The 27,752-nt window shown below is 46.8% G+C and overlaps 2 protein-coding genes across 2 annotated transcripts; both read left to right on the top strand.

Annotated features, from left to right (window-relative positions):
- The first annotated feature begins 18 nt into the window (after positions 1 to 18).
- On the top strand, positions 19 to 23,963 carry LOC6902093 (polyhomeotic-proximal chromatin protein). Its single transcript, XM_033385556.1, is given in 10 exon segments — positions 19 to 156; positions 2,188 to 2,499; positions 11,758 to 11,935; positions 13,971 to 14,065; positions 15,622 to 15,849; positions 15,915 to 16,166; positions 16,230 to 16,348; positions 16,409 to 16,681; positions 16,769 to 17,413; positions 19,294 to 23,963. Coding segments are annotated over 9 exon segments (4,845 nt in total). The 5' UTR covers positions 19 to 156; positions 2,188 to 2,388; the 3' UTR covers positions 22,238 to 23,963.
- A 2,063-nt stretch (positions 23,964 to 26,026) lies between these two features.
- Positions 26,027 to 27,365, top strand: LOC4815867 (gastrula zinc finger protein XlCGF8.2DB). Its single transcript, XM_001355424.2, has one exon. It carries the CDS (start codon positions 26,117 to 26,119, stop codon positions 27,110 to 27,112), a length of 996 nt encoding a protein of 331 aa, XP_001355460.2. The 5' UTR covers positions 26,027 to 26,116; the 3' UTR covers positions 27,113 to 27,365.
- Positions 27,366 to 27,752: the final 387 nt, after the last annotated feature.

Here is a 27,752-nt window from a genome sequence, read left to right as displayed (position 1 = left end):
AAATGAGAAAGACGGTATATTTTGGTAGATTTCTGAGTGCCGGACAGTATATTTTATCGATAGATCCGATAAACTTACAACGTAAACCCGTCGTGAAAATAAATAAAATAAAAAGATACAAATGATTCAATGAAGATGAATATGTAAAACATCAAGGTGCTGTGCTGTGCAAATCAAATACAGATTGAACTGATCTGCAGGTGTGTGGAGTGCTCTGAAAGTTACATTTCCTCTTGATTTTGGCCGCCTAGCCTCCGCGTGTACGTGCCTTTTTATTGTGTAGTGTGTGTGTGTATGTGTGTGTGTGTGTCACTCCTTGTTTGCCTTTTATCATCATCGATTACCGTCGCCTCGAATATGGTCGTCGTGGGGTCGGGTCCCGCCACTGCACAAATATTTATGAACAATAATCATATTTCCTCGACTTCTACCGGCCGATAAAAGAGTCGCCCCATGAGTTTTAGTGGGGGGAAGACAGAGCGAGAAAGAGAGAATGACGCCAGTCAAAGAATTTCGTTGTGTGTTGGTCGGTGGGGAGCAAGTTCCTAAGGGTTCTTCGAATTACATGGATCTGGCAGGGGGACAGCGGCAGCGTTGCAGCAATAAGTGTCATTGGAGCTGCTCGCCTTCACATTCCGTCTCGCTCTTTCTTTCGTACTTAGTCAGCGAAACTAACTTAGTAGAGTATTTAAAGCGGTTATTCTTGTTATTTGCTTCGAACAAACCCGTTTTTGGCTGACTTTTGATAAAGAAAGAAGAAGATGAAGTGGCACACATAAAGCGGAGAACTCTTTAGTCAGCATATCAGAGTGGGTGAGCGAGAGTAGTGATCGCGTCTTAGATAGAGAGGGGAACGGGACGGGACATCACATTTAGTTGCATTTTGATTTCCGCCCTGCAGGAATCATTTTTTTTGAGCATTATGCCTTCTTGTTTACTTCTCGTTCTGCACGCTGGCCAGGCCCTCTTCACCGTCCTCAACCCCGTCCCCGCCCCCGCTCCATTGAATGGACCAGTCATTCCAGTCCCCGTGCGATGGCTCTCCGAGTCAAAAGAAGCCGAAAAGAGCGAAATGAGGGATAGAGAGCCAGAACACATAAAAACTGAACCAGCCAGAGCGACAGATAAATGCCCTTCGATTTGCATGTGCATGTGCATGTGAGAGGTGATTTTAATTATCTGAGACAGACAAATTCCAATAGCGGTGTATTTACATCGCCCTCGATATATTATATGAATATCATGTAAATCCTTGTCGGATATCTGCTCTCTTGGTAGGGCATTCATAGGTCGGCTCTCACGAGTGTGTTTACGCTCTCTTTTTTCTCTCTCTCTCTCTCTCTCTCTCTCTCTCTCTGTTTGGCTCGGTGGCTTTGCAGCGCGTTCTTGGGTCTCTGCTCATTCGCAAACGGACCTCGGCAGCAATAGTAACAGTAAACGGTAAACGGAGTGATAGTAGGAAAAGAAGAAGAAGACTACTTGCGAAACGGAATAAAACGGTACGCGAAACGGGTCGGTGTTTGAGGCGTGTGTACGAATCGGGACGGTACGAGACGGTAAATGAAACAACGCCCCTGGGAAGCCGAGAACAAAAAAAAAAATATCCTTTAAAACGTGGCGGCGATAACCCTGGGAGTAATTGCATAATTTAATCAGTGTATAAATTATATAGCATATATATTTTGATATTTGTCTACAGTTGTATGGAACATGTGCCGGTCCGGATTTCGCTTATCATTATTATATTTTTTTTGCGAAGCGGATGCTGCGGTGCAATCAAAACAAAACGTAGATAAAGGGGCGAAAGCAGGGACCCCTGTGTGAATCGGTCCGGCTATAAACGCCGCTATCTATCTGTATCTGTGTTTGAGTGTGTTCAATGAGAGAGATCCATGTGTGTGTGTGGTCAATTCTTTTCGTACGAATTTTTTTGTTGTGGGTGTGTGTGGAAAAGTGAAAGTGAAAACAGGACGCGTGCCACAGCGAGAGACAAAGAGAAAGAGAGAGAGAGGGAGAACGGCTTGGTGCGGAGAGAGCATGCGTTGTTGTTGCTGTTTCTATTCCTTGGATTCCTAAAACGCACGCCAGTCAGCCAGCACTCCCTCTCTCTCCCACACTCCTCCCTGGCTGCTGTCCCTCCCGAGAGAGAGAGGGAGACTTCGTTCTTAACGGTTCTTTTGCTTGCAGCCGCCGTTTTTTGGAATGCGCTAAAAAACACTCTAAATTTGCGCAGCAGCAGAGGCCGTCGCTTGTGACGTCAAAAGGAGTCGCGTCGCCCCCCCGTATTGTGACAGAGAGAGAGAGAGAGAGAGAGAGAAAGAGTATTAGCGTTAACAGTTATTCCTTTTGGACCTCCCTCTCTCTGTGTGTGCCGCCACCGCCGCGAAAATGGAACAGCCGAGCATACTCGTAAAAATCCTTCACTCGGTGCCGCACGTGAACTACACGTTTCGGCGGGTGAACGACACCTTCAATCCGGACAGCGATATATATCTCGAGGTGAGTAGATACCCTGTAATACCCTTTAAATATTAGATCTGACGATGCCTTGGGGAGGGGAGCGGCACTGCACTTATTCCCTCTCACACCCTCATCCTCTTTGATTCTCAAGTGGCCCTCTCTCTCCTCCTTTCTCTCTGTGTTTCTTGAGTGGAACTCTTGAGTATCCAATCCGTGTACTTGTGGAATAGAAGGAGGAGGGGAAATATGGCATATATTTCCTCAAAATGTTGTTTTCTATTTCTTTTATCCATTTTCCCACCCTCGCCTGCTGCTGCTTCCTCTTGCCGCTCTCGCTCTCTCTTTCACTAGCTCTTTACCTGCGAGTGAGAGAGCGGTCCCGTTTTGCAATTGCAAGGAAAAAGTAGAAAACGTGTGGGAAAAACTAGCATGAAGTTCCATTTTGTTGACGGCCTGCTCTTCGACTCTCTCCCTCTCCTTCGCTCGCGCTCTCGCGTCGCTCTCTTCTGTCTGCCAGCCCGCCCGTCCATTGCCATTCCGTTTCAGCCATGTGCCATGTGCCTGCCTGCTCCCTGTACGATGATTTTGTCCGTTCCATTTCCCAAATTGTTTCAGGCCTCCTCTGCCATGTGCTCTACATGTGCGTCCGCGTCCTCTCTTTCGAACGAGGGAGAGGAGATGTTTAAGGGGGGAGTCGGATGGATGGTTGGGGGCGCTGCAGCAGCTGCAAACTTCCGGCTTCCTTTTATGGATTCCCCACTTCTAATTCATATTCCTTTTTCTCTTTCCGTCCTTTGCTGAACGATCTTCCACATTTTCTCTCTCTCTATCTCTGTGCAGGGGTTTCTCCCACATATGATATGCAGATTTTGCCTATTAAGAAATCCCCGAGGGAAAATTTGATTTAAATTAGCAGAGCTCTTCCTTCCTCCTTCCTCCTCCCTCTGGGAATGACGGTTTCCAGCGACTCTCGAATCCAAATCCAAAAATCCAGGTCATCGCTTGGCATGGCCTCGGCTCTCCCTCTCCTCTGTCTCTCTCTCTCTCTTTGTCGCTTGGCGTGGATGTAGGTCATGCTGCTGCTGCTGCTGCTGCACTGGAGAGCCATGCACCGGTGGCCGGGTACGAGTACGGGTACGGATTTGGGGCTCGGGTTGGGGCGTAGTTTTTACGCGCGTCAGCAAAATGTTGAACCGCTCTACGGAAGGGAACGAGGCGGACACCACGATGGCTAATTGGTGGGGTTTTTTCCGGCAACCTAAATGGAAGGGAGCACGAGAAGGATGAGATGTCATCTCCAAGGGTATTCCTCCCTTTATTTCATATCTACGCATGGGAATCTCTACTGACACCCACCACAGCCACTCATCCATTGATTGTGTGATGCGATGCGATGCGATGCGGTGGCGGATGATGATCATCAATTCAACCTTCAATGGCTTCAACGGACGGACGGACGGACGGACGGACGGACGTGCCGCCAATGAACGGGAGAGGAAGCGCTAGCCCTCTCCCTTGCTGTCTCTGTCTCTGGAGGTGCGGGTAGGGGTTCCCTGTAAAAGAGGAACCCGCATTCATGGGTCAGATTGGACCAGACACGAGCTAGAATTAAACGCGAAAAAGGGGATGCTTGGTTGAGGAAGTGGCATCTGCCGCTTCTGAGGCCGAGAATTGAGAGATGGCTTCCACACTGATTGGAGGTCTCTCTATATATAGAAAACTCTGCACAATCCATGATTCATGGATATTACGAGTCGCTCTCTTCTGCGTATCTGTTGACACTTTCCACAGTCGTCGGAGATATCTCTGGGGTGTACTTTCATTTCTGGTTTCGGTCTTTGTTTCTGTTGCTGCAACTGCTGCTGCTATTGCTTGCAGCACAAAGGCAGGCAGCAGCAGAACAAATGGGGCAGGACGACCGACCAGGCAGCAGGCGTAAAAGACGGAGGGCACACAGCTGCTATCACATTGTGGCAGAACAAACAGATGCCCCTGCCACATGCCCCTGGCTCTGTGGCGTGCCCCGCCTCTCGACCACTCGACAGATTGCTTTGTATCTGTGACTGTCCGTCCCGTCCGGCCCGTCCGCCTGTCCATCACTCCGTTTTGTTGTTGCCTTCTGCGATTCGTCGTCCAAAAAGGAAACACCACAATGGAAACGGAAAGCAGGAAGGAACAAAAGGAAGCGAAACGAAACGATACAGAACGGAATGGAATGAAACTTTGGATCCCTCGCCATTGTTTACAAACTCTTCTAAAGCGCTTTTTTCTGACCCAAAGATCTCGACCACCCCAGAGATCAGAAATTTATAAACAAAAATGAGATGAAAGCACAGCCAGACCCTGTCCCAGCCCCAGCCCCAGCCCCACGCTCTCTTCTCATCCGCTGTTCGGTTGATCTTCTGATCAAAACCCCCCAGCAGCGGGGGCTCTCTGCATTCCCATAAATAAAGCAGCGGCTCCCAATGGAGACCAGGGGCATCATCGAACAACTGCAGATACCCTGTAAATGATATTATTCAAAACAGAATCCCCCAGACCGTCCATTTCGGGGTTCTTTGGAGAATAGAATAAATAATTACGAACAGAAATATGATACGAGATCTTAGGGCTTTCATCTAAAGAGAGCTCACCGAAGATTACTTTTATTGAACATTTTCAAATAAAATCGCCAGGGATAGTGATCGCAATGGCGTTAATGGTATTCCATTCAACATATGTATTGAAACTAAGGATTCAGATCCCACTCGAATGATACTTTTCACAAAAACTTTTAACTTATCCACCCACTGGATTCCATTGAACTTCCACTCCTTCCCTTTGGGTGGAACAGGGTATCCAAAGCTCAAGTTCAAACGGAATATGTCTTGTGGTTTTTGTTTCAGCTCTTTCCCCATGTTCCCCCTTGCTCTGTCCCTCTCTTTTCCACCAGGTGGTTCTCTCTCGACTGCAGGAAAACATTCAGAGATCCCTCTGTTTCGTCTGGTTTCCTTTGTTTCTTCTTTCGTTTTGTGGCCACAGTTCTTCCTTTGCTTCTCCTCTCCGATCCTCACTCTATTTTTCCTTCGCTAGATCTCTCTTTCTCGCTCTCTCTGACGCTCCCTTGCTGTGTGAGAGTTTTGCGGGGGCCCTGCCTGCCGGCGCACCAGTTTTTTCGTTTCCAGAATCTCTGAATGAATCACAGAGCCCGAAGCACAGAAAGAACCACCGCACCAGTGCCCCAGAGTGCCAGAGTGCCAGCGAAGTGCCACAAATCGAAATATCAACACAGAATGGCTTTTGTTTATACGAAAATTCGATTAGGAACGATTGCTGGTGATGTTGATGTTGCTGTTTGCTTGCTTTCAGAGACCCTTTCGAATGGCTGCGGATCGTCAGAGGGGAGGTGTCTGCGGGCTCTCCTTCTCTTCAGTTCTCGCTCTTGATCGGCTAACCTCTCTGTCGGACGATGGAAAAGCTCTCCGCTTGATTAGCATATAGAATTATGCCACGTCCAAGAGCCACAGACGGACAGACGGACAGACGGACGGACAGGCAGACGAATGACACACCACACCCACCTTCCAAGAGCCCCACCTTTTTTGCTTCTGCTCTTTGCACTCGTCGTCGTTCTATGGCGCACTTCCTTTTTTCTCCTCCCCTTTCTCTCTCTCTCTCTCTCTCTCTCTCTCTCTGCTCTTTGCCTTCGTTCTGTTCGGTCTGCGACACTTACTTCCTGGCTTTATTCCATATTTATTCAATTCTTTTTTGCATATTTATTGTTGTATTTATTTATTCATTCCCTTTTGTTGCTGACTCCGTTTCCTGTTGCTCCAACGAGAAGGAGGGCGGAGGGTTCTGTCTGTCTCTCGGACTTTGGAGTAACCTTGACTCCCACTCTCTTCTATTGCTCCTCCTTAGAATTCTCCTTCTTCCTTCTAAGGTTCCCGTTCGCTGGCTTTGCTTATCTTCGTTTCGCTTCAAGTGGGGAAAGAGTGGGCGATAATGAAGCCAGAAAGAGAGGAAGCGACAAAGAATGCCGCCTACAGAGACACTGATATAAGCACCGGGAAAGAGAGACAAAGATAAAAGGAAGGGAAGAGAAGAGAAGAGAAGAGAAGGAAGAGACGGGGAAAGATAGAGAGCAAAGAGCAAACCCCGGAAGCGCGCTGCCCCGCCGCCTGTGGTCGAACCGAACCTTTTTCTCGACGCTTAATCGGGAGTCCATTTCCATATTCCATACTTGTTCCATGCATTCCGTTCTAATAACCGTTGTGTCTGTCGAACCAGAAGGAGAAAGAGACAGCGGAAAATGAAGAGTGGGGAAAAGACAACTGGTTTTCCCATGTACATACATATGTGTGTGTGTGTGTGTGTGTGTGTGTGTGTGTGTGCGTGTATGGCTGTGTCTGTGGGGATCCGATCATTGAGGTTGCAGCAAAGGAGAGCACAGAGGGGAAATCTGATCAGGGAAAACGCGTCCACCCACGCAGTAGAAGGAAAAACACGATCCCAAGGGGGCGCCCAGCGGGGACGCAGAGAAAAGAAAGGGAGGAGGGGGATAATAACCTCAAAAACGATGACTGAATAAATTTAAAAAGAAAAACAAGGGAAATCAATCGATATTTCATAGTCGTTTATTGAATTCTTTAGCTATTACTATTCGAAAGATCTCTCACAGGAAATTTTACATTTCTAGAGTTCAAGATTCGTTGAAGGTAGAAGATGATCTTTGCTCTATCAGTAAGAAATTATTCTCTTAGGGGTTCTTCCATAGATTGCATAGGAAAAATACTCCATTCGAGGGTTTTCTCAAAGAAAGTTTTTTCTAAAGACTTCCGATACAGACTCTCCATAGATATTTAAGCGGAACTTTCCAAAATGAGGCACATTTCACAAAGGAAGCATTTACCCAGATACCATAACAAAAAGCATGCTTCTAAAGAGATTTCTTAACAAATTTCTTTTGGAATAGGCTTTCCCAAAAGAGAACAAAATTCTCCACAGATATACTCATACTTCTATAGAAGTTGATTTAAAAAAAGAAGGAGCTTAACTAAAAAATAGAGGATAAGAAAATACGATTACACCAGCAGACTCTTCACGAAATATTTGTGATCTAAGAAGGATTCTCAAAGCAAGTGTAAAGGTCAGGTCTCTTTGTCAAATTAAAAACTTACAAAAAATCATGAAAAAATTCAAGCGATTAAGTTTTTAATATGTATGCTGAATAAATCTATAATTCTTGATAAGTTCCTAAAAAGATTTGAAAATTGTTTGGGTCCGCCAGAACCAATCAAATGGAAGGATATTCGATTGGAACTGATTCTGGAAGAAACTGGAAACTGGTGTAAACATATAACAGTTGGTTCTTCATTTAATTTCTTTTAGCATTTCTGATTCTTGTTCCCCCAAATTGTTCCATATCCTCGCCTTTGCGGACACATGCTTGAGCTTGGGAAATTCATCATTTCTCATTTTTTGCATTGAAAAGCAAACGAAAAGATATAAGATGTCAGATATAGTGCTTCTATTGCAAGGGTCTGTCCATCTTGAGGGTGTACAGTCCCATACCGTCCCAAAACCCATTGAGAGTAAACACATTTCCATATAGTAAATGGGTCGCCATTATATTTTCTAAATTTATTGAACACTGGACATATTTATAATTACAATAACTTTGAAGTGAAAACCTATTAAAAGTAGAAAAAGTTTTTTTTTTTTATTTTTACTATTTTGAAAGTCACGGTTTCCTTGATTATCATATCTTATACTTGTTAAAAGGTATCTACATAGAATCTCTTACATGTTGAACTATCAAATAAACAGAATCCCAGGAAATTAGTCCAAGCTCGGGCAACGAGCCGGATTTACCCCGGAATTTCGTAACGTAACGCCGGCAACGTACGTCAGATGGACGGACGTACGGACTTTAAACAATAAAACAGGAAATATTTGTATATTTAGTAGCCTAGATAACGGCGAATTAATATCTTATATATTAGTAAAAAAAAAAAGGTTATTCAGATCGTCCCAATCCAATTCGCAGAGTTTTGCCCTTCGGTTTTTGGTACCGTAACGTCAGGACATGTTCTGGCTTAGAGTTTTCGTAGGTAATACTACGTTTATCTACCTCGGATATTCTTTGATCTTTTCTGATATCATATGTCAGAGAATCTCTTGAGGAATCGCCTGGGAGAATAAATATGGATCCTGGATATAGATTTATTATTTACTTAACGCAAATCTTAAAGCTCGAATCTCGAAATCTTTACTTCTAATCGCCTTCTTTTTTTTTTGCTGGTGTTAATTGTTGGCGAGATGGTGTTTTTTGCAAGGGGGTTGGGGGTTGGGGCTGATTGCATAAATATACAAAAAGATATATATCTTGTGATTTAGTTTCCAATTAGCTGCCGCCACTTTTCACACTTCCCACAGAGAGAAACAGAGAGAGAGAGAGAGAGAGAGAGAGAAATATATTCTCAATTGAGGAAAAGAGGCATAGAAGAGCATACGGTGATGGGAGGTGTGAAGAGGGAGGGCGTCAAGGTTATTTGTTTTTGCTGCTGATGTTGCTGGCAATTTGCTTTGATTTAACTCAATTGGAACACACGGAACATCGTTCCATCGTGCAACGCTCATCGGGAGGCATCCCTTCTCATCGCCAGCGTCATCGTCATCCAAAACCATCCTCCCCTACCCTCAACCACCTCTTCCGCGCCTTACGGACGGAAGGAGGCGCCCCAAGGACCACCTCATCTGTTGGGAGGATGAGGGCTACGACAGCTTTTCCCCCGATGCATCGCGATGGCTAAAGCTTTTCGACAGAAAAAATCTCATGGGAGAATCACAAGGCACGACTCGAAAAGGATCTCACTCTCTCTCTCTAGTATTCTGTATTTTTCTGTATTCTACATGCATTACGAATATCGCTGATTTGCGCCCTAAGCGAACAGCATACACCATTCGGTGGCAAGACAGCGAGAGAAAGAGAGAGGGAGAGAGACCACGAGCTGGATGTCGATGGAAAGCGAGCGTAGCGCATAGCAGGAGGACTAGGCCCAAGGAGCTTTTGGGCACGAAACATTTTCGCTTCATTTTGCAGATTGCATATGAAAGAGCGAGTGGGGGCGAGTGGGGGGGCATCAGTCTCGTGGCTCAAGTGTCATTCAACTGCACGGCGGAGGACACACGACGCGCGCGACACACCGACACACACACACACACGGTGGGGAGACGGACATGGGAGACGACACGCAAAGTGGCGAGGCACAAACAGAGAAAAACACACAGAAACACAGCGATGGGGCAAGGGGAAAGGAGCTTGGCGGAGGGAGAGGGGAAGGGGGGGGGGGGGGGAGAACTGTAACTAGTTTTAATGATTATTTACAGTGGAAAAAAGAGTGCAATAAATAATAAATAGAGCTGCGCCCGCCATACCCCACCCGTAGATTCGTTGGGGAAATGGGATCCAATGGATGTGTGGATTGGGGGGAACATCGTACCCATCCACACATCAGGCAATCGGAGGACTACGGACTACCACTGGGTGGTATCGCTTTCAATTCTGATTGACAGACTGGAAATTGGCTAGAAATCCACTTAAAAACGAAATCCGTTGTGATTTTTTTCCGATAGAAGCTATTGTTCGAATGGATGGGATGTTCTTCAATCTATTGCTTGGAGAAAGAACCATGGAAAAACGGATAGGCGACCAGTAGAAACGTTTTTGTCGAGGCGCACGACCGTTTTGAAGGGCTCTAGAGGATACTAAAAATAAGTCTTTGAATGGAACTTTCCTTCAAGAACCTAGGGATAGCCCTGCAGAAACCCCAGATACTCATGGCAGTGTTTAGTTCGAATCTTATGAGTCTCCTTTGACCGAAAGCCGAAGCGATGGCGGTAGATCGGGTGTCGATTGAGCCATGTTTTGTGTGTGTGAAGATGGGAAGGAATAGAGAGGTGTTCCTCTAAAGGAACTGCCAGGACTAACTAGTGCCATGTGTTCCATCAATAAAGTAAAACTTCAGCTACGAATTTTACAAAGAGAACAGAGTAGATCTTTCAATTTAAGACCGACTTAAAGAGTATAGCTCTAGCGATTGTCACTGGATTTATCAGGGATATGCCCCTACGAACGGAGGAAGGATCCAGCAGGCTGCCTTTCAGTTTTATTTCTGACTCATTTGCGATTCATTGGAATCAACGTGCGATGTCACAATGCGGCACAGGGTGTTATCTGCCTCCCTGGAAGGGAGGTATCCAATATCCTCGACGACTCTTGTAATTTGACACTCACAACGAAACGCTGGGTGCGGGCGTGGTGTGGAGTGCAGGCGCATCTACAGGACATATACTGGAGGGGGTGTTTCTTTTTTTAATGACAGGCAATGAAATTACCGTTAAGTGAAGAACATTTTTCGGTTGCAGACAGAAAACGGAGGGATCCTCCTGTGTGCTATTTTGTGTCCTGCGCCCCCCCACCCCCAAAATTCAATTCAATTTCAGACATGGACTCTGCAAAAAAAAACGAGTCAAGAAAAAACGAAAGAATTAACTTTTCTGCAGACGGCATTTCTATACCCTACAAAAAGCATAAACACGGGGTAGACAACTCACGAATAAAGGTGCTTGCCACTGGGAGTGTCTATGTACGGTCACGTTTATGTGTGACTGGGCATTTGACATTCACCAGAAATCGGAGGAAATTATTTGCTTCTTATATTGTACTTTTAATGTTCGATATTTGATCTTTTGTGCCGTGTGTGTCTGTTTGCTTAGGGGAACATTTGTACTGAAAATCAAGGGAAACATTATTTGCATCATTCCACCTGTCTGTTCGCTTAGGGAAACATTTTCAGCTGGAACTTGATAAGAGATGAATGCTAAAAGATACTCCAGATACAATCCCTTTTGATCTGTCATCTCCAGGGAAGCCAACCGCTTTTCGGGTCATTTTCCAACCTCCTTTCCACTGGCAGAACAGGGTATCCGCACAGTCGTTTCAAAGCACTCGCACTGTCCGCCCTTTCGAGTCCTTGCTGCTCCTGGTCCTGTTCTCGTTCCACTTTTCCATTACCGAAGCCAACTAACAACAAATTGCCACACCAGCAGCAAAAGCAGCGACAGAATGTGGCAAGTTATTCAATTAAAAGTTTTTTCCAGTGTCCAGCACAAAAGAGAAACCAAACCAGGAACCAGAAACCAGAAACCAGAAACCCATGGGCAAGGAAATGTCGCCTCCACAGAGATTATAATGCACTTAAAGCCCCCCAAAAACTAATCCTGTATGTGTTTTTTTTTTTTGTTGTTTTGCAGAGTTTGGGCATCCTTGCCTCGATACCCGCCGGCCTGCTCATCGTCTCATTGGTGGGACTGCTGCTGTATTTACTCACCCGCTGCTGTGATCGACGCCAGCGGAAGCCGAGCGCCCAGCGATGCCAGAGCTGCACTTTGGTGATCATCACCCTGATGACATGTGCGGCGATTGGATTAGGTGAGTGTCCCTCCATCCCTCCATCCCTCCATCCCTCTTACCCTCTGTTCTTGTGGTCCTCTGGAATATACCTAAATTGGATGCCCAGAGCACGTACGGAGCAGCCACCGCCGCCGAACCGCATGGTTTGACTTCTGGCAATCGGCCAGAACTGCTGGACTGCTCTGCTGATGGAACGTGGCTTGCACTCGAAATAAAAGCGGTCGCCCTGCAGTCCAGAGATTTTGGTTTAGGATTATGAAACATTTGAGGGACTTTGGAAGGAGTCTGAACGGAGAACATTGAACTTTTCTTGGAAAAATAGTGATGTACTGGCACTCGTGTATGAGTGGTTTTCCACGAGAACCGAGAGGCGCTCGTGCATGACGCGCAATAAGAAACCCTGTACTTGGCCAGCAATAGCTGACGCGCCTAAACTATTGTCTTATTTAGGCTAAGAAACGCCTTTTGCAATGTTTAATTTTCAATTAACTTTCTATTAAACATTCCCTTAACGGGAATTTCGGTTCCAACTTTCAGCGTTTGGCAGCTTTTGAAAAGACATGGACAAATGAATCCGGATATCGGATATGGTTCCCAAAACCATAACAGGTTATCTGGTTAACAGGTTGACAGATATTGATCCCAATTGCTTTCTTATTAGCTTAAGAGTTTACCCAGCTTTTCGCATACAACCAATGGTTTTCTAATCATATTCTGATCTGTGGCTAACTCTGCAGCAGGAACAGCTCCATGTCGCTATCAGTTTGAACATTCATGATGTATCCCTCCTACTATGTGGGATATTTCAAGTCTTCTAGTTACCTTGAACCTTCAGAGAGCTACATTGCATACTTCCTAATTCCTAATTTCCTTGAAAATGCAAATTCCGAACAAAGCCCAGTTGTGCTTTCATCGCTTAAATGCTTTCAATATCGACGGATCGATGTGTGAATTACGTGATCGTGGGAATGTGAATTCGAAACGGCTGCAAGTTTGACAAATTTTGGATTTTGTACAGGATCGCTTTAAGGAAATGCGACAGCTATTGGGGGCCACCCTGTAGTCTTAGGTTTACACTGGAATATAAACATGTTGTAGACATGCATTAAAAAAAAAATATTTGGCAGGAAAAAATGAAAATGAAATGATGGAATCTTTTGCATGACGCGTGTGGCAGAGTTTTGCTATTTTAGGATATGGACAAGCAGAGATCAAAACAGAGAACGGAGCCCAGTCCAGACAACAGTACCTAAACGAGAGAGATATCCTTGGATGACACTAAAAACTAACCTTAAGCGGAGACTGGAAAGAGTAGAAGAAGAAGAAAAGGTACAAAAGAGAAAGAAACGATGGAATCTGTTGCATGACCGGAGGTGCTGCAGTTGGTGGCCCAAGGGAAGATTCAAGGAGGAGCGAGCCGAGGAGCGCTGCTGCATGACACGTCCACCATAACCTACCAGAGTAGGAAGAGTAGGAAGGAATGAAAATAAGATTAAAGACAGAAGGAAAGAATGGAGAAAGTATGCGTCTCCAGATACTAGTGTATACTCTATTCTAGAGGAGTTGGAAAAGACAGCCAGAAAAGACTTTCGTTGAGTGTAGCAGCTGGGTGATCGCTTGCTCTGTGGTCACGTAAGGCCCTCCAAGCGTAGGGCTACCTAACCCTAACCCTGCCACTGCCGTCTGCCCGTCTGTGCTCTGTGATGCCGCCGTGCGGCAAATGCGTCATCGGTTAACCGGCGATAGCGTAGAGACGGGAAATGAGAGCAGAGAAGAGGCCTGGAGTGGAGTGGAGTGGAGTGGGCCATGGGGTTGGGAATATGATGGAATAATAATTTAATTATCGCTCTTAATTGAATCATTCATAAATGTGATGAGTGTGTGTGAGTGTGTGTGTTTGTGGCACGGGTCTCTTACATCACTGACCTCTCCCCTGTTCATGTGGAATGTGGAATGTCGAATGCTGCTGCTGGTGCTCCGATGATCCGATGATCTTTGACTCCGATCTAAACCGAAGTGCGTGTGTGGATTAATTTTGTTCTTTCTCTTGCAGGATTATATGGCAACGATGACTTCCACAATGGACTGCTGCAGGCATTTAGCTCTGGGAAGAATGTTGAGGGTCTCGTTCTCACCCTGAAACGACAGGTGAGTCTCCACGAGGAGGGAGGGGAAACTAGCGGAACGCCCCGCCATGCTGCTCTTCGAGAGCTCTAACATTCCACCAACCCAATCCCCTCTTTACGTGGCGTTCTACGCCTAATGCCTCTTGCTGCTGTGCTTCTCCTACTCCTTCCTTCTTCAATCCGGCTTCATTATAATCAACCTAAAAGCTGCTCCTGCTGCTGCTGCTGCTGCTGCTCCAGTGTTGACAGTTAGGTCGTAACGACAGAGAGGGGACTCCAAAAGCTTTTGCTATTCATAAACTTTGTCAGGAGCCAAAGGACAGGAGACAGCAGTCAGGACCAGGACAAAGGCAGGGAAAGAGATTCTGCAAAAGGAGAGAGGCAAACGAGCGGGGCCCGATATGGCAAAAAGGTTAAGGGGGTAAGGGGGTTAAGGAGAAAAGAAGGAGGAGTGGGAGCACGAAGGAGGACTCTTAGGAGTAGGAGTGGGGGTGCCGCCGTTAGCATCAAAGGTAGGGATGCAGCCAGCCCGCTGTCGGCAGGGGGGGGGGGGGGGGGAAGGTACGAGCAATGGGGGCCAGGAGTCTGAGAGGCCGGGAGTCATCGCCGTCGCGCCCAAACAGATGGCTGGCATTGCCCGACTCTTGAGTAAAACGCTATTAATTATCCCAGAGGTAGAGAACCAGAGCCAGGCCCAGACCCAGAGCGAGAGCGAGAGCCAGAAAAGTAAGGAGGGTGGAGTGAAAGGGCTAGGGACCAAGAAGCAAGGAGAAATGGGGAGTGGAAGTCGTGCTTCAGACGTTTGCGTGTGTGCAAAGCGATTCCTTCTAAGCCGAAACCCCAACACCCGCCCGTCCCCCATCAGTGCGGAAGCAAAAGTATTACGATGGAAACTAGTTTTCCTTTTTGTTTCTGTGTGGCACACAGTCCTTTGTTTCCCCATCGTGTGCGTGTGTGTGTGTGTGGAAGAAAGTAAGGAACTCTCTAAGGGATGCAAATGTTGGGATAGGTTCAGGAGGTTACCCTTACCTTACCCCTTCTCTTCTCAAACGATAGAGAGCTCCTACAGAGGATGTGAATATTGAGGAATGTACATACTTATGTATTCCTTCATTTTAAAGATATATCCGAAGATATATACATAAATATATGGCCATTTAAACATATATATCGAAGAACCGGTCTTGATATGACAAAAAGAATACACGAACAGGAAAAACTACCTTGGGGCGTTGCTAGAACGTGGAATTATGGGTATTTCCACAGTGAATCTGTGGGAAACCCATCCATAAACAATGAACGTTCTTGTCGAGGGACAACTACCCCTTACAGGTGTTTGCTCTGGCTTGAGGCCCCCTACCGTGCAGAATATATCCTGCAATAATTATTAAGGGTATTCAGAACTTGCAGTTTTTACGACTTTCCGTTCCGACCCTCCTTTCGTTTTGGTCGTTAACTTTTGAACTCGGGTCTCGTCCCCTTCTTGGGGGTTGCTAAACACTTTTTGGTTCTTTTCGACTCCGTTTTCACTGAATTGAGCTCCTTTTCTCACAATATGTATTCGCTATTTCCTTGCAGACTGAAAGCATCAAGCATGACCTGGAGTCAAAGATGGCCGGCCACAAGGTGGAGCAAATGGTGGAGAAGCCGCAATACAATCAGACGGTGGTGATGCTGCTCATTGAGACGTCGCGCCTGGTGCGAGAGAACACGTCGCGAGCGGTGGCCTCCCTGGACAGCATGGTACACTACTTCATGAAGGCCAAGGGCGGCGAGAATGACACCTCGTTGATGGGGCTGCTGCACGTGAGTGTCCAGAAGGGAGCGGGGATTCGGCTGCATTCACATTCGGTCTGTCTGTCTTTTTGCAGATGGGGGAACTCTACGAATCGATACGATGGCCCGCCACCTTGGCCTTTCTCACCGTCCTGCTGCTGCTGTGCACGGTTCTGGTGATTGGAGTTGCACGCAGGTCGCGTTGCACCCTGATCTTCTTCAGTGTTTCGGGCTTGTTCTGCATCATCATCTGTTGGCTGCTGGCGGGCATCTACCTAGCCTCCAGTGTGGCTGCTGGCGACTTTTGTATGAGACCCCATGACTATATGTGCCGGCAGGTTGGAATGGTGAGTGTTTGCTGGTCATGGAAAATCCCACTCCAACTAATGATTCCTTTGTTCTTGCTGCAGAGGAGTCCGTATGTGGATTTCTTGAATTGTGGAACGCCCAGGAATCGTTTCATTTTACGCCTGAACGAAAGCAGGGATCTGGTGGATCGGGCCAGAGAGAGTGTGGAAACCATGCAGCGGTAAGACTCCCCTTCCCTCCTCCTCTATCGAAGCACTTTTTAACGAATGACTCCCCTTAGAATGAGCCAAGAGACCTATCCGCGCATCGATGTCCAGCGCACTTTGACGGCCATGGACAATGATCTGGAGGAGACGCGTCGCAATCTGACGACTCTTTCCGCTACACTGGACCGCAGGGCCATCGATCGTCATTATGCGGAGGCGCTGCGAGGGCTCTGCGGAGGCGGATTGCTGGGCCTTAGTCTCATGATGGTGGCAGGCCTGCTCACCTCCTTCCTGCTGACGATTCTCGTGTATGCGGATTCGCATGCCTGGATATACTTGAGCAAGCGGTATGGGATCCACACCCTTCCCCCGCCCCCAATCAATCGTCAGAGCTTAGAAGTAATCCCTTTTCTCTCTCTCTCTCTTTTTGGCAGACCCACGCTGGATGCGGACAAATCGGAGACGGCTCCCTTGTTCCCTGCCTCGAATGCGCCCAGTGCCAGCATCTCGCCAACGGCACCTCTGGGCACCGGAACGATCAATCGCACACTGCTGCATCATCAGCAGACGCAGGGAGGCAGTGCCGGCGTCGGCGGCGGTGTGGCAAGCGGCGGCACACTACCAGGATCAGGAGGCGGAGGCGGAATGAACGGGAACAATGGCGTTGGACCGTACAGGAACGGAACGGCGGGACTGAGACAAGGGTTGGCATCACCATCATCTCAATCTCAATCAAGCCACAGCTCATCCACGGCCATTTATGGCCACCACCACCACAACAACAGCAATCAGAACCACTACAACAACAACCTCCACAACAATCACTACAGCAACCACTACAGCAACAACTATAACACCACCACACAACAGCAACAACAACAACAACAACAACAACTGCAACTGCAACAACAGCATAATAGAACTAACCAGACGACAGCGGCGGCGATGGCCACGATGGTAGCTCCAATGACGTTGGCCAACCCCCACCACACACGCACCTCGGTGTCGGGGGCCGCCAGAGGAGGGGGTCGTGGATCGCCGTCGCCGCCGCCCGGCTATGATATGGTGCATGGCACAAGGCATGAACTTTGATTTCATTTTTTGATTTGTGATCCCCATTTCCCTCCCCATTCCCCCTAGATTCCTTCTTCTTCTTTTCATTCTTTTACGTTTTTCCCTTTCCCTTCCTTTATTTTCATTTCTGTTTTTTCGTTTTTTGAGTTTTATTTTTGTATTTGCTAGAGTGATCCTTAAAGTTCTTTGTTCTCCATTTTTTGTTGTTTATTTTCTTGTGCTGCTTGCACCCTCTGCACCCCTTTGCATGTGAGAACCACCGAACAATAGATCATCCACCACAACGGGGGGCTTACTCCATACCCTAACGTTACGCCACGCCCCCTACACATACATAAACACATACAACTGAAACCGGAACTGAAACAAACACTAATGATGCCCCACCCCACTAATACCCCCTAATCAGTAAAGTCTATTTCTCGTCCATTTTCCATGTTTCCTGCGAACGAGGCAGGTTTCTTATCTAGCGTAACACTCACGAAAGACAGATGGGACCTAATCCAAGTCTCTAGGGGTATTTTAGATGATGCATAGCAGTACCTATGTATATGGCTTCATATTTGCAGGGTATAAATGCCTAGTAAATGTCCTAAAAGAGTGCCAAAACCTTGAATAAGGACACACCACCTTCTACGTGGGGATCACATGCACATGAGCATCCTAAAAGTGAGAGAGAGAACTGAGTAGAAGATTATCAAGGACTGCCATAAGGAGCTACGTTTTAGCACTCACAAAACAGGAAAAGGATACAATAGATCTACACTCTCTTAAATATTAATAATAGTGTCCCTATCCGATAGATATGATTATATGATAGGACGAAATAGAGCACTGCATGACATGCACACAGTAGCATTGTGCGACTTTTTACTATTTTTGTTTGCCAAACACACATTTTAATATGGATCATGGATCATGTATCCATCTTTGCGCATCCATGTCCATTCCTCTATGGCAAATTAGGCTCTCATTTGATTGAAACTGATTGATCGAGCCTGTGTACTGCTTGTACAAGTGTGCTCTCTCGCGAAATTCCGTGTCATTTGGAATTTGGAAGTTAAGCGAAAAGCGCAAAGAACTTTCTGTGGAAGATTTCTTGAAAGATGTTTGAAAAAAAAAATCGCAAATATACTGTGAGTGTGAATGTGGTTTCATGTAGGGCACTTGATGGAAATGGTTTCATAGTTATGCCATAGATATGCATATGTGCCATGGATTCCATGGTCGAAACATGGTCGTTTGATAAAACGTTCGGTTTTGAGGGAGTATCGGCGAATCAAAATCTGAAGTATCCAATATTTCAGGCTATTCCAAATGCTTTGAGGACGTTAAAAATACCTACTTTAGGGCTTCTCGTTCCCCTACTATCTTCTCTATCTGCTTATTCCCATCTCTAGATCCTCGAAACCGAATAGCTTTTAATTTTAGGTTATATTATACTCTTAATTTCGGGTTTAGCTCTAGTTTCTATGGCTATACTCTTTTTTTTTTTTAAATAAACAATAATCCAATCCCACATTGGTTTCAATACATTAAATGGAAGAGGAAGAAGCTTCGTATGGGGAAGGGTTATCAAATGCAAATAAAGATTAAAGATAGGTCAGAGACTATGTAGAATATGTGAGAGTGTACTGTACACTGTGTATACTGTTATTCCGTGCATCTTGCTCCAGAAGTGTCGAGTAGTTCCCAATTGTAGAATAGTTCCAATAGATAATCCGTAGGATCATACATAGTCCTGGGCCACCCATGCAATATAATTAGAGATGGCGGCCATAGCCGGGAAAAGGGGGAATCGATGGAAGAGAAATGAGGAATATTTTAAGAAGAGTTCCCTTAGCCCAATACTTACATGGATTCTCCCTCCCTCCCTTTGTTGCAGGTCCGGCCATCACACATTAGGACGCCTGCCGTCGCATCATCAGCAGAGCGCCTCGTATATGCAGGGGCCGAACAATGGAAAGTACGCGACGCTCAGCAAGCAGTGTAAGACGCTCGAATCGAACGACTTTTACTGAGATTCGCTTGCCTGCAGCACCTATGCAGGCAATAGCAACAACACAGCCCAGCAGCAACAGCAGCAGCTCCAACTGCAGCTCCAGCAGCTTCAGCAGGCGCCGTCGCAGCCTCCACTCCAGCAGCAGCAGCATCCCCATCAGCAGCAGAGCAGCAACATCATCAATCAGCAGCACCAGCACCAACATCAGCATCAGAACAGCAGCAGCACCTTGAAGAACATATTCGCTTCGGCGACCCTGCCCCGTTCCACGGGCAGCTCCATCCGCTCCGTGCTCTCCGCACAGACGGCCAACGCCATGTGCAGGTCCACAGGCAATGGCCTGGATGTCGGCAGCGAGGGGGGGCTGGTCGACGACCGGGATCCACGCGATGTCACAAACAACAGCTTCAATCGCTTCGATCCCAAGTACATAAGCATCGGTCCCAAGGCGGTGCGTGGCAACAATAATCTGAATATTGTGGCTGCGGCGACGGCCAACAAATGTGCCACATTGCGGCACGTGGGTCGCTATGGGGGCTCGCTCAAGGGTGTCTCCTCATCGATGGCCATGGGCGCCTCACCGTCGCCGAATTTGCGCAGCGCCAAGACGCCATCGATAGCCACCGTTTCGAAGGACTATTGCCAGCAGCCGGACTGCATACCGCAGGTCTGTGGCTCCACGGAGTTCCTTGTCCAACAGCAGCAGCAACAACAGCAACAACAGCAGCAACAACAACAACAGCAACAGTTGCAGCAACAGCAGCAGCTGCAAATGCAGATCCAGCTGCAAATACAGCAAAAGCAACAGCAGCAGCAACAGCAACAGCAGCAGCAGCAGCAACAACAGCAACAGATGGTGCCACCACCAGCACCGCCTCCGCAACAGCAACAGCCACAGCCGCCGCCACAGATGCAGATCCAACCCGCACCACCGCCGCCGCCACCAAAGCCAAAGAATACCTTCACAGAGATACCCGGCACCACGGGCGTTGGGAGCTCCTATGCCAAGGAGCAGCAACAGCAACAGCAGCTCCTGGCCCTCCAGCAGCAGCAACAGCAGCAGCTTTTGGCACTCCAGCAGCAGCAACAGCAACAGCAGCAGCTGATTCATCCACCGACGACCCACATACTGCCGCCCTCGGCCGTCTACAGCATCGAGAGCAGCGAAGTGCCAACGGCAGCGCCTCGGGTGGTACAGCGTAGCCTCAATCCGGCCTCGATTGTGAACCAGCCGCTGCCCGAGATACCCACGCAGTCGCCCACCCAGTCGAAGATATCCGCCCAGCCGCTGTGCGCCGCCAGTCTGGGCCAGTACCGCTCGTTGCAGCGGCCCCAGAACCACAAGATATCGGCCGCTGCCTCCCAGCCACAACAGCAACAGCAGCAGCCGCCTTCCCTGCCGCCGAAGAACAGGCACAAGACGTCAAGGGCCGGAGGCGGTGGAGACTCCAGCAATGCCAACCACATGCAGACCCTGCCACCAAAGTCCGCCAGCCTACGGCAGCAGCAGCAACAGACAGGCGGCTACGAGAGGGAGCGAGAGAGGGACCGCGACCGCGACCGCGACAGAGAGCGTGAGCGGGAGAAAGAGCGTGAGCGTGACAGAGAGCGGCCGCGTCGTGCAGAGACGCTGGACAATGCCCGCAGCTATGTGGAGCAGCAGCAATACGGAGGCCAGGTGCTCGTCGGAATGAAGAAGCAGCATTCGTACGACAGCAGCAGTACGTACCATCACCACCAGCAGCAGCAGCAGCTTCAACAGCAGGCTCAGCAGCAGGCGGCCTTCTACCAGCGCCAGCACAACAACAACTATCAGGGAGGAGGGGGACCTGGTGGAGGAAGCTCCTCTAAACAGCAGCAACAGCAGCAGCAGCAGCTTCTCATCGAACAGCAGCAGGCGCTCTTCTATCGCTCTCTGAAACGCGGCGAACGAGGAGTAGGTGGAGGAGTGGCAGGAGCCGGCGGCGGCACTGGTCCGGCCACCCATGGGACACACTCCAGCCATGCACACGCGCACGCCCATGCCGCGCATGCCGCCCATGCCAGCAGCGACCTCTACTCCGTGACGGAGTTGTAGGAGTGCGCCTGCTGCGGCGGCGGCGTTGATGTTGTGCGACGGGGCACATCATCAACGTCGCTGCACGCAGCGGCGGCGGTAGCCAGCACTCAGACCCAGACGCAGCAGTCGGCGCAGGCGCCCATTCCCCTGCCCCCCAAGAAGCACCGCTCGAGCCATGCCCAACAGCAGCAGCAGCCACCCTCCCAAACCGCCTGTAATGCAAACCTATGCGAGGAGCACGAGTACGACGAGTACTTCCCGCAGCCATATGAACAGCAGGCGCCTCCAGGCCCCGTCCCTGCAGCAGCCACCACCTCCTCCTCGTCAAAGCACTCGAAGCAGCAGCAGAGGGCGGCCACCTTCGACGTGGCCGATGCCCGGGACTACGAGCTGAAGCGTCTGGGCAACCGGCGCTCCCAGCAGCAGGCGGCGCCCAGCAAGCGCAACGGTGGAGCAGGCCTTGCCGCTGCAGCAGTGGCAGCGGCGGCGGCTGCAGCGGAGCACCATCACAGCCATCGCAGCCATGACAGGGAGCGATCGCGCAGCGATCATCGTATAGCCAGCTATGCCTGCGAGGAGGCGGCGGCAGCAGCGGCGGTGGCCATGTGTGGCGCTGGCTCCATGAGTGTGCTCCCCGCCAATGGTTCCCAGCACCAGCACCAACAGCAGCAGCCAACATCCCATCGTGGCCACCACCACCAGCAGCAGCAGCAACAACAACAGCAGCAGCAACAGCAGCAGCGGCGGGAGAAAACCTTTAAAGTATGATTTTTAGAGACGTCATAAAAATTGTCCACTCCGCGCCCGCCAGACGGTGGCAGGGGCGGCTCCAGGCGACGAACGCGTTGAGGCGGAGGGCGGTCCAGGAAGCGTTGCGGATTCTTTCGATTAGAGAGCCCCCAAGGAGGAACGCCTGGAATCAGTGGAAAAACGATTCCGATTCTGCTGCTCCCAATAGCCATTCCAAAGCAAAAATTTGTTTAACTTAAGTCTGTCTCTGTCTAACACCCCCTGTCATTCCCACTACGACTCTATCTCTGTCTCTCTCTTTCTCTCTCTCTCTCTCTCTGTGTGTCTCTGAACACCTGAGAGACAGATGCATGCATCCATGTAGGAACACCTGAGAGACATACAGTGGCGTCCACAAAATACAGACCTATGCATACAGACTCAGCCCATTGATGCAACACTGTAGCTGTAACTGTAACTGTAACACACAAACACATACACACCCAAGACACAAAAAACACACATACATACATCAGTTCTCTGCTCTGTGTTGTTGCCTATTGTTATTATTATTATTAACCGTACTGTACTATAATTAACCGACTATGTAATGTCCCCTAATTTTTTTATAACACCCCTCCCCCCTATTATGTACGATATACGTAGTATGTATGCCTATGTTTAGCGCGAGTCCTTAGTGTGTAAGAGCCAAATTATTTATTTACGAGGATATTGTAGTGACCCTTGACCCCTGACATACCCTCTAGAAGAAGAGCTGTGGAGGAGAGGTGGGGAAGAGGCTTGACATTTAGGAACTGTCTCTGGTATTTTGAGACTTTGCAGCAGAGGTAGGCAGCGTCCTATGTACAAATATCGTGTGGCCTCGGGCTATCCATTGCTGGGCTTCATTTTTCTGATTTGTTCTGCGAAAATTTAAATCTGTACAAAAAAAAAGTGCTCAACAGACTGAGAATATGTTTATTTCTTTTTTTTTTTTTAATAAGGAAGGTGCAATGCAAGATTGTTTTTTTTTTTATTGAGAGGCATCATGAAAATTCTGCGTGTGACCTCTGCTGTATAACCTGATGAACTAATCAAATGTAATTTTAAACTAAATTATATGGAAGAGCCGCAGTGTTCTTTCCAACAACCACAGCCGAGGCTCGGCCCATTGGGAAGCCCTCAAAGAAAATAAGAACTCCAATGATCGAGCCTTTCCCCCCCTCTCAGCTCGTTCCCTTCCGACTATTCCTTCCCAACTGACGACAGAACTTTTAATTTTTGGTTTGTTTTGTGGATTATCACTTATATTATTTGAGAATCCGTTGCGAGAACCACCACCACCAACAACAACAACACCAACAGCGACACGTACGTAGAAATTTTTGTGACGTCAGAAATCTAAAGCAAAAAAAAAAAAAACAAAAGGAAACCAAATGCAAAAACAAAAAAAACAAGCGAACACCAAACAAAAAACGAAAAACAAAAAACCGTCAATAGGGAAAGTCAAAACCAGAAAACATTTCACAAAATAAAATTATAATACATATTAATATTTAAAACTTGATAAAACTCAACGCAACATAGGAAAAGTTTTAAATTTTAACAAAAGAAAATAACAGTAACAGTTAACTTCTGAAAAAACGGAGCAATACGAATACGAATATACGACAGAAATAGCAGGAGGAAAAAGAATGTTCAACTATTTTAACGAGAATTCCAAAATGAAATAATAATAAACAAAAAGAATACATAGAAATATATACATACATACTACATACATAAAACACATGCGTACACACAGAAATACTTACATACAGATACGTATATACATACATACATATGTATACACACATATAGTATAGTACTATATAAAAAATCATTAACTAATTAATCAATCAACAAAGAAAACCATACACAAAAGATAAACCAATTGTTCAGGTCAATAACTGCATTTAAGCCGGAAAGAGAAGGATAAGGTAGAAGAAGAAGGAGCACGAACGAAACGAAATGAAATCAAACGAATAGAAGCGAGAGAGAGGAAATTAAATGAAATGGAAAATCCCTGCTAGGCGTTTAACTAAATGAAAAATGCTCTTTTTTATATACGAAAAATATATGTATTGAATGTATGGAATATTAAAAATATACACATTTTACAGAAATTGCAATTAAAGAACAAAACACACAAATGCATACACACTCGCACAAAATCCATATACATACACACAAATACATACATATATAGCGAATTGAAGAGCAAAAGTGAAGAAAAGGGAAAGAAAAATGTGCACACACATGCCAGCCAGCGAGCGGGCTAGCGTCCAACTGTTATCCTCTCTCACTATCTTATGTCTCATGCGCCATCCAACCAACGGCCATTCTCTCCTCTCTTCTCCTCCACCTAATCACTATCTCTCTGTCGCTCCCTCGCCCTGCGGATCCATCCTCCCACGAACCATGCGTGTGTGTGAGCGTTTTTCGCTTCCCGTTTTTCCATTGCAAAATGTTTCAGAAAGTATGTAGTGTAGTGTAGTATAGTCTAGTGTAGTGTACGAGTAGTGTATTGACTCCTAGCGGATAAGGCCAAAGTATGTAGATTTAAAATGGAGGAACAGACGGAGGAAATACCAAATAATTTGCAGGCAGGCAGGCATTTACTTGTAGCATTTAAAAACTTACATTCTACACACACAAAATAATCGAAAGCGCGGAATGTGGGATTAATTCATAAATACAAACTAAATAAAATGCAATTATACACGGATCGTATATAATACAAGACGGGATGGATATATATTATAGGATATAAGCAGTGTGTAAACAAAAAACGGGTGCTTTGACGATGTTTAAGCCATACCAAAACGGGAAACTAGTGCACTTTTTTTTTCTTACTTTAACGAAAGAAGAGGAGAATCTTAATAAATGATATTGCAATGATGTGTGGGATAAGGATAGCATAGTCCCAAATCGTATCTAAAGTAAACGAGAAAGTAAGACAAATTTTAGAGAAATCGGTTTTTACACACCCCCAACTCACACAGAAGTGTTATCCTATCATTATTATCCCTTCACGTCCCATCCATCATCAACCATTCCTCCCCCCTACAGAGCGATTTGTGAAAAAGAACAACCCAGCAGATCCTGTTGAATCATTTCAGTGCATATTATATAATGCATCTATACATATATAAATAATATATAGTATATATATACACATATAAATACATGATTACGGTAATCCAAATATAAGTCTGTAAATTTGTTAACATTTCTAAAAGCAAAAAAAGACCTTGACGCAACAAGATACACGAATGGATAGATCTCGTGTATATGTCTGTTTTCGAGGCATCTCTGTAGTTGTAGTTAACGGAATTACAATTTTACACACACACATACGAATACAAGCCTCTCTCGAATCATCTAAGAAGAAAAACCAAGAAACCAAAATGTGTGAATTATACAGTAATGATGTATTCATTGATTGATTTATTGAAAACGAATCGAAAAAAAAAAACAAAACCAAACAATTGTTGAAAGCAGCCGCTTTAAAATCAAAAAAAGAAAAAACCAACAAATGAAAGTAATTATATAACAGTTGTGAACAAATTATATTTACATAGCGTATGAATAAATTGCATAACAATTGATTAAAATACAAAACGTTTAACGTCTTCTGTTCTTTCTAGCACACATTGGGGCACTTTTTAGCATAACAATCAATTTAAATAAAGCAGTAACGTTTTTTGTAGTTTTGCGCATTTTTGAGCAAAGCGCTAGTGCGTTTTACTCCACTAACGCTATCTGGCAGCCCTTTTGCGTGAAGCGTTAGTGCATTGGCCAAATCCTTATGTGGCAACGCTTTTGGCGACGCGAAAAAACTATTTTTATATTTGTTGGATCTCATTACTAAAAAAAATGGCTATGGAAACGCTGGAGGATGTCAGTTTTGACTGGGACTCAGTGATAGAAGAGTGTGAGGAGTCCAAAGACTCTGAGCAGGAGTGGGTCAACTCAATAATAATAGAAGAACCCGAAGAAGAGTTGGCAGATATGACGGTGCATCAGGACGAAGCAGAGCAGGCTGTGGATGACCCTGAAGACTGGATGATAGAGCAAGAAGTGGAAGAATTAGAGCCTGGAGAGTGTAGACCAGAACCTTCCGTTACACCATGCCACCTGCCCTGGGTATGCACACGTTGTCCTCTGCGGTTCACCAGTCACGAGAAGCTCATCGCTCACCGACGCATCCATCAGCGAACGCAAAGGGATATTCGTCCGCCGCAGTCCATTTTCCCGTGCGAGGAGTGTGGCAAAGAGTTCAAGCGACGCCGCTGGCTCGATGATCATCTGCACACCCACACCGGCGACCGGCCGTACCAGTGCTCCGATTGCGGGGCTCGTTTCGCTCAGAACAGCAACCTTAGCGCCCACATTCGGACCAAGCACCTTAAAGAGGCCCTGCACCAGTGCCCTAATTGTCCCGACAGGCGTTTCACCCGCCGGCGGCTGCTCCAACAGCATCTCAAGACTGTGCACCAGAAGCTGCGCGACCTTGTCTGCGAGCAGTGCGGTGCCAGCTTCTCGCACCCGACCTACCTCAAAAAGCACATGCTGGACCATAGCAGCATCAAAGCCTACTGCTGCCACATCTGTGGGAAACAGTTTGGCCGGCTTGAGAACCGAAACTCACACCTCTATGTCCACAGTACCCGTAAGCCCTACATCTGCAGTGTCTGCGGCATAGGCTTCTCGAGAAAATCTCATCTGGTGCAGCACATAGAGTTCAAGAATCACCCCAACGAGGTGATCCAACGACAGAAGCCACACTTCAGTGACTTGCTCTCCCAGTTCACCCGCAAGAAAGATACCGAAGCGAAGAATGGACTAGAATTTCAATTGAATTGCAATTAAATCATATACCATCCAGCATGTTCGAGATATCGGATATATACGATTATTCTAGGGTACTATGCGTATCCTTTCTGGTCATTGTCTTTAAATTATCACTAAAATTAGCCTAGCCCCTAAGATAGAGCTTAAAAAAGAACATTTTAAATGAATTTTAACACAAGAACAAAATAACAACTAGAATAATCCACATTGCACGTTACACTCACAGTATTATTATTGAAATATGTACATAAATCGAATGCTTAAACAAAAAGACCGGTTCTTCCTCTAAGAAATCATTAAGACAGGCAAATGGCACATGGGTATGGAACCTTTCTGCTTGTCAGATGTGGATCGGAGAATCCTATAAGTACATAATGTACATGTACATCACTTTTAGGCTTAACGCCTTTAGGTTAGGTTAGGTTAACCCGGACGGCCCTCAGCGGGGCCGCGCATAGGCCAATATGGCCCTTAGTTATCCGGATGGGGGGGTGTATGAACCGTCGCGGGAGTGTTAACGTGGTTCTAAAAAGTCCCCGAGAATCGAGGTGTTTTTAGCATAGGCCAGCAGTTCCTGAGGCGTCCTTTTGGAGGCATCTTCCAGTGATGCCAACACTGGGGCGCCCAGGTATCTCCTCCTTGCCCTTGAGAGAGCCGG

Source organism: Drosophila pseudoobscura, chromosome X (genome assembly GCF_009870125.1).
Source record: "Drosophila pseudoobscura strain MV-25-SWS-2005 chromosome X, UCI_Dpse_MV25, whole genome shotgun sequence".
NCBI lineage: Eukaryota > Metazoa > Arthropoda > Insecta > Diptera > Drosophilidae > Drosophila > Drosophila pseudoobscura.
The sequence above is the reverse complement of the archived record's forward strand: the minus strand, read 5'-3'. Positions and strand labels throughout refer to the sequence as shown.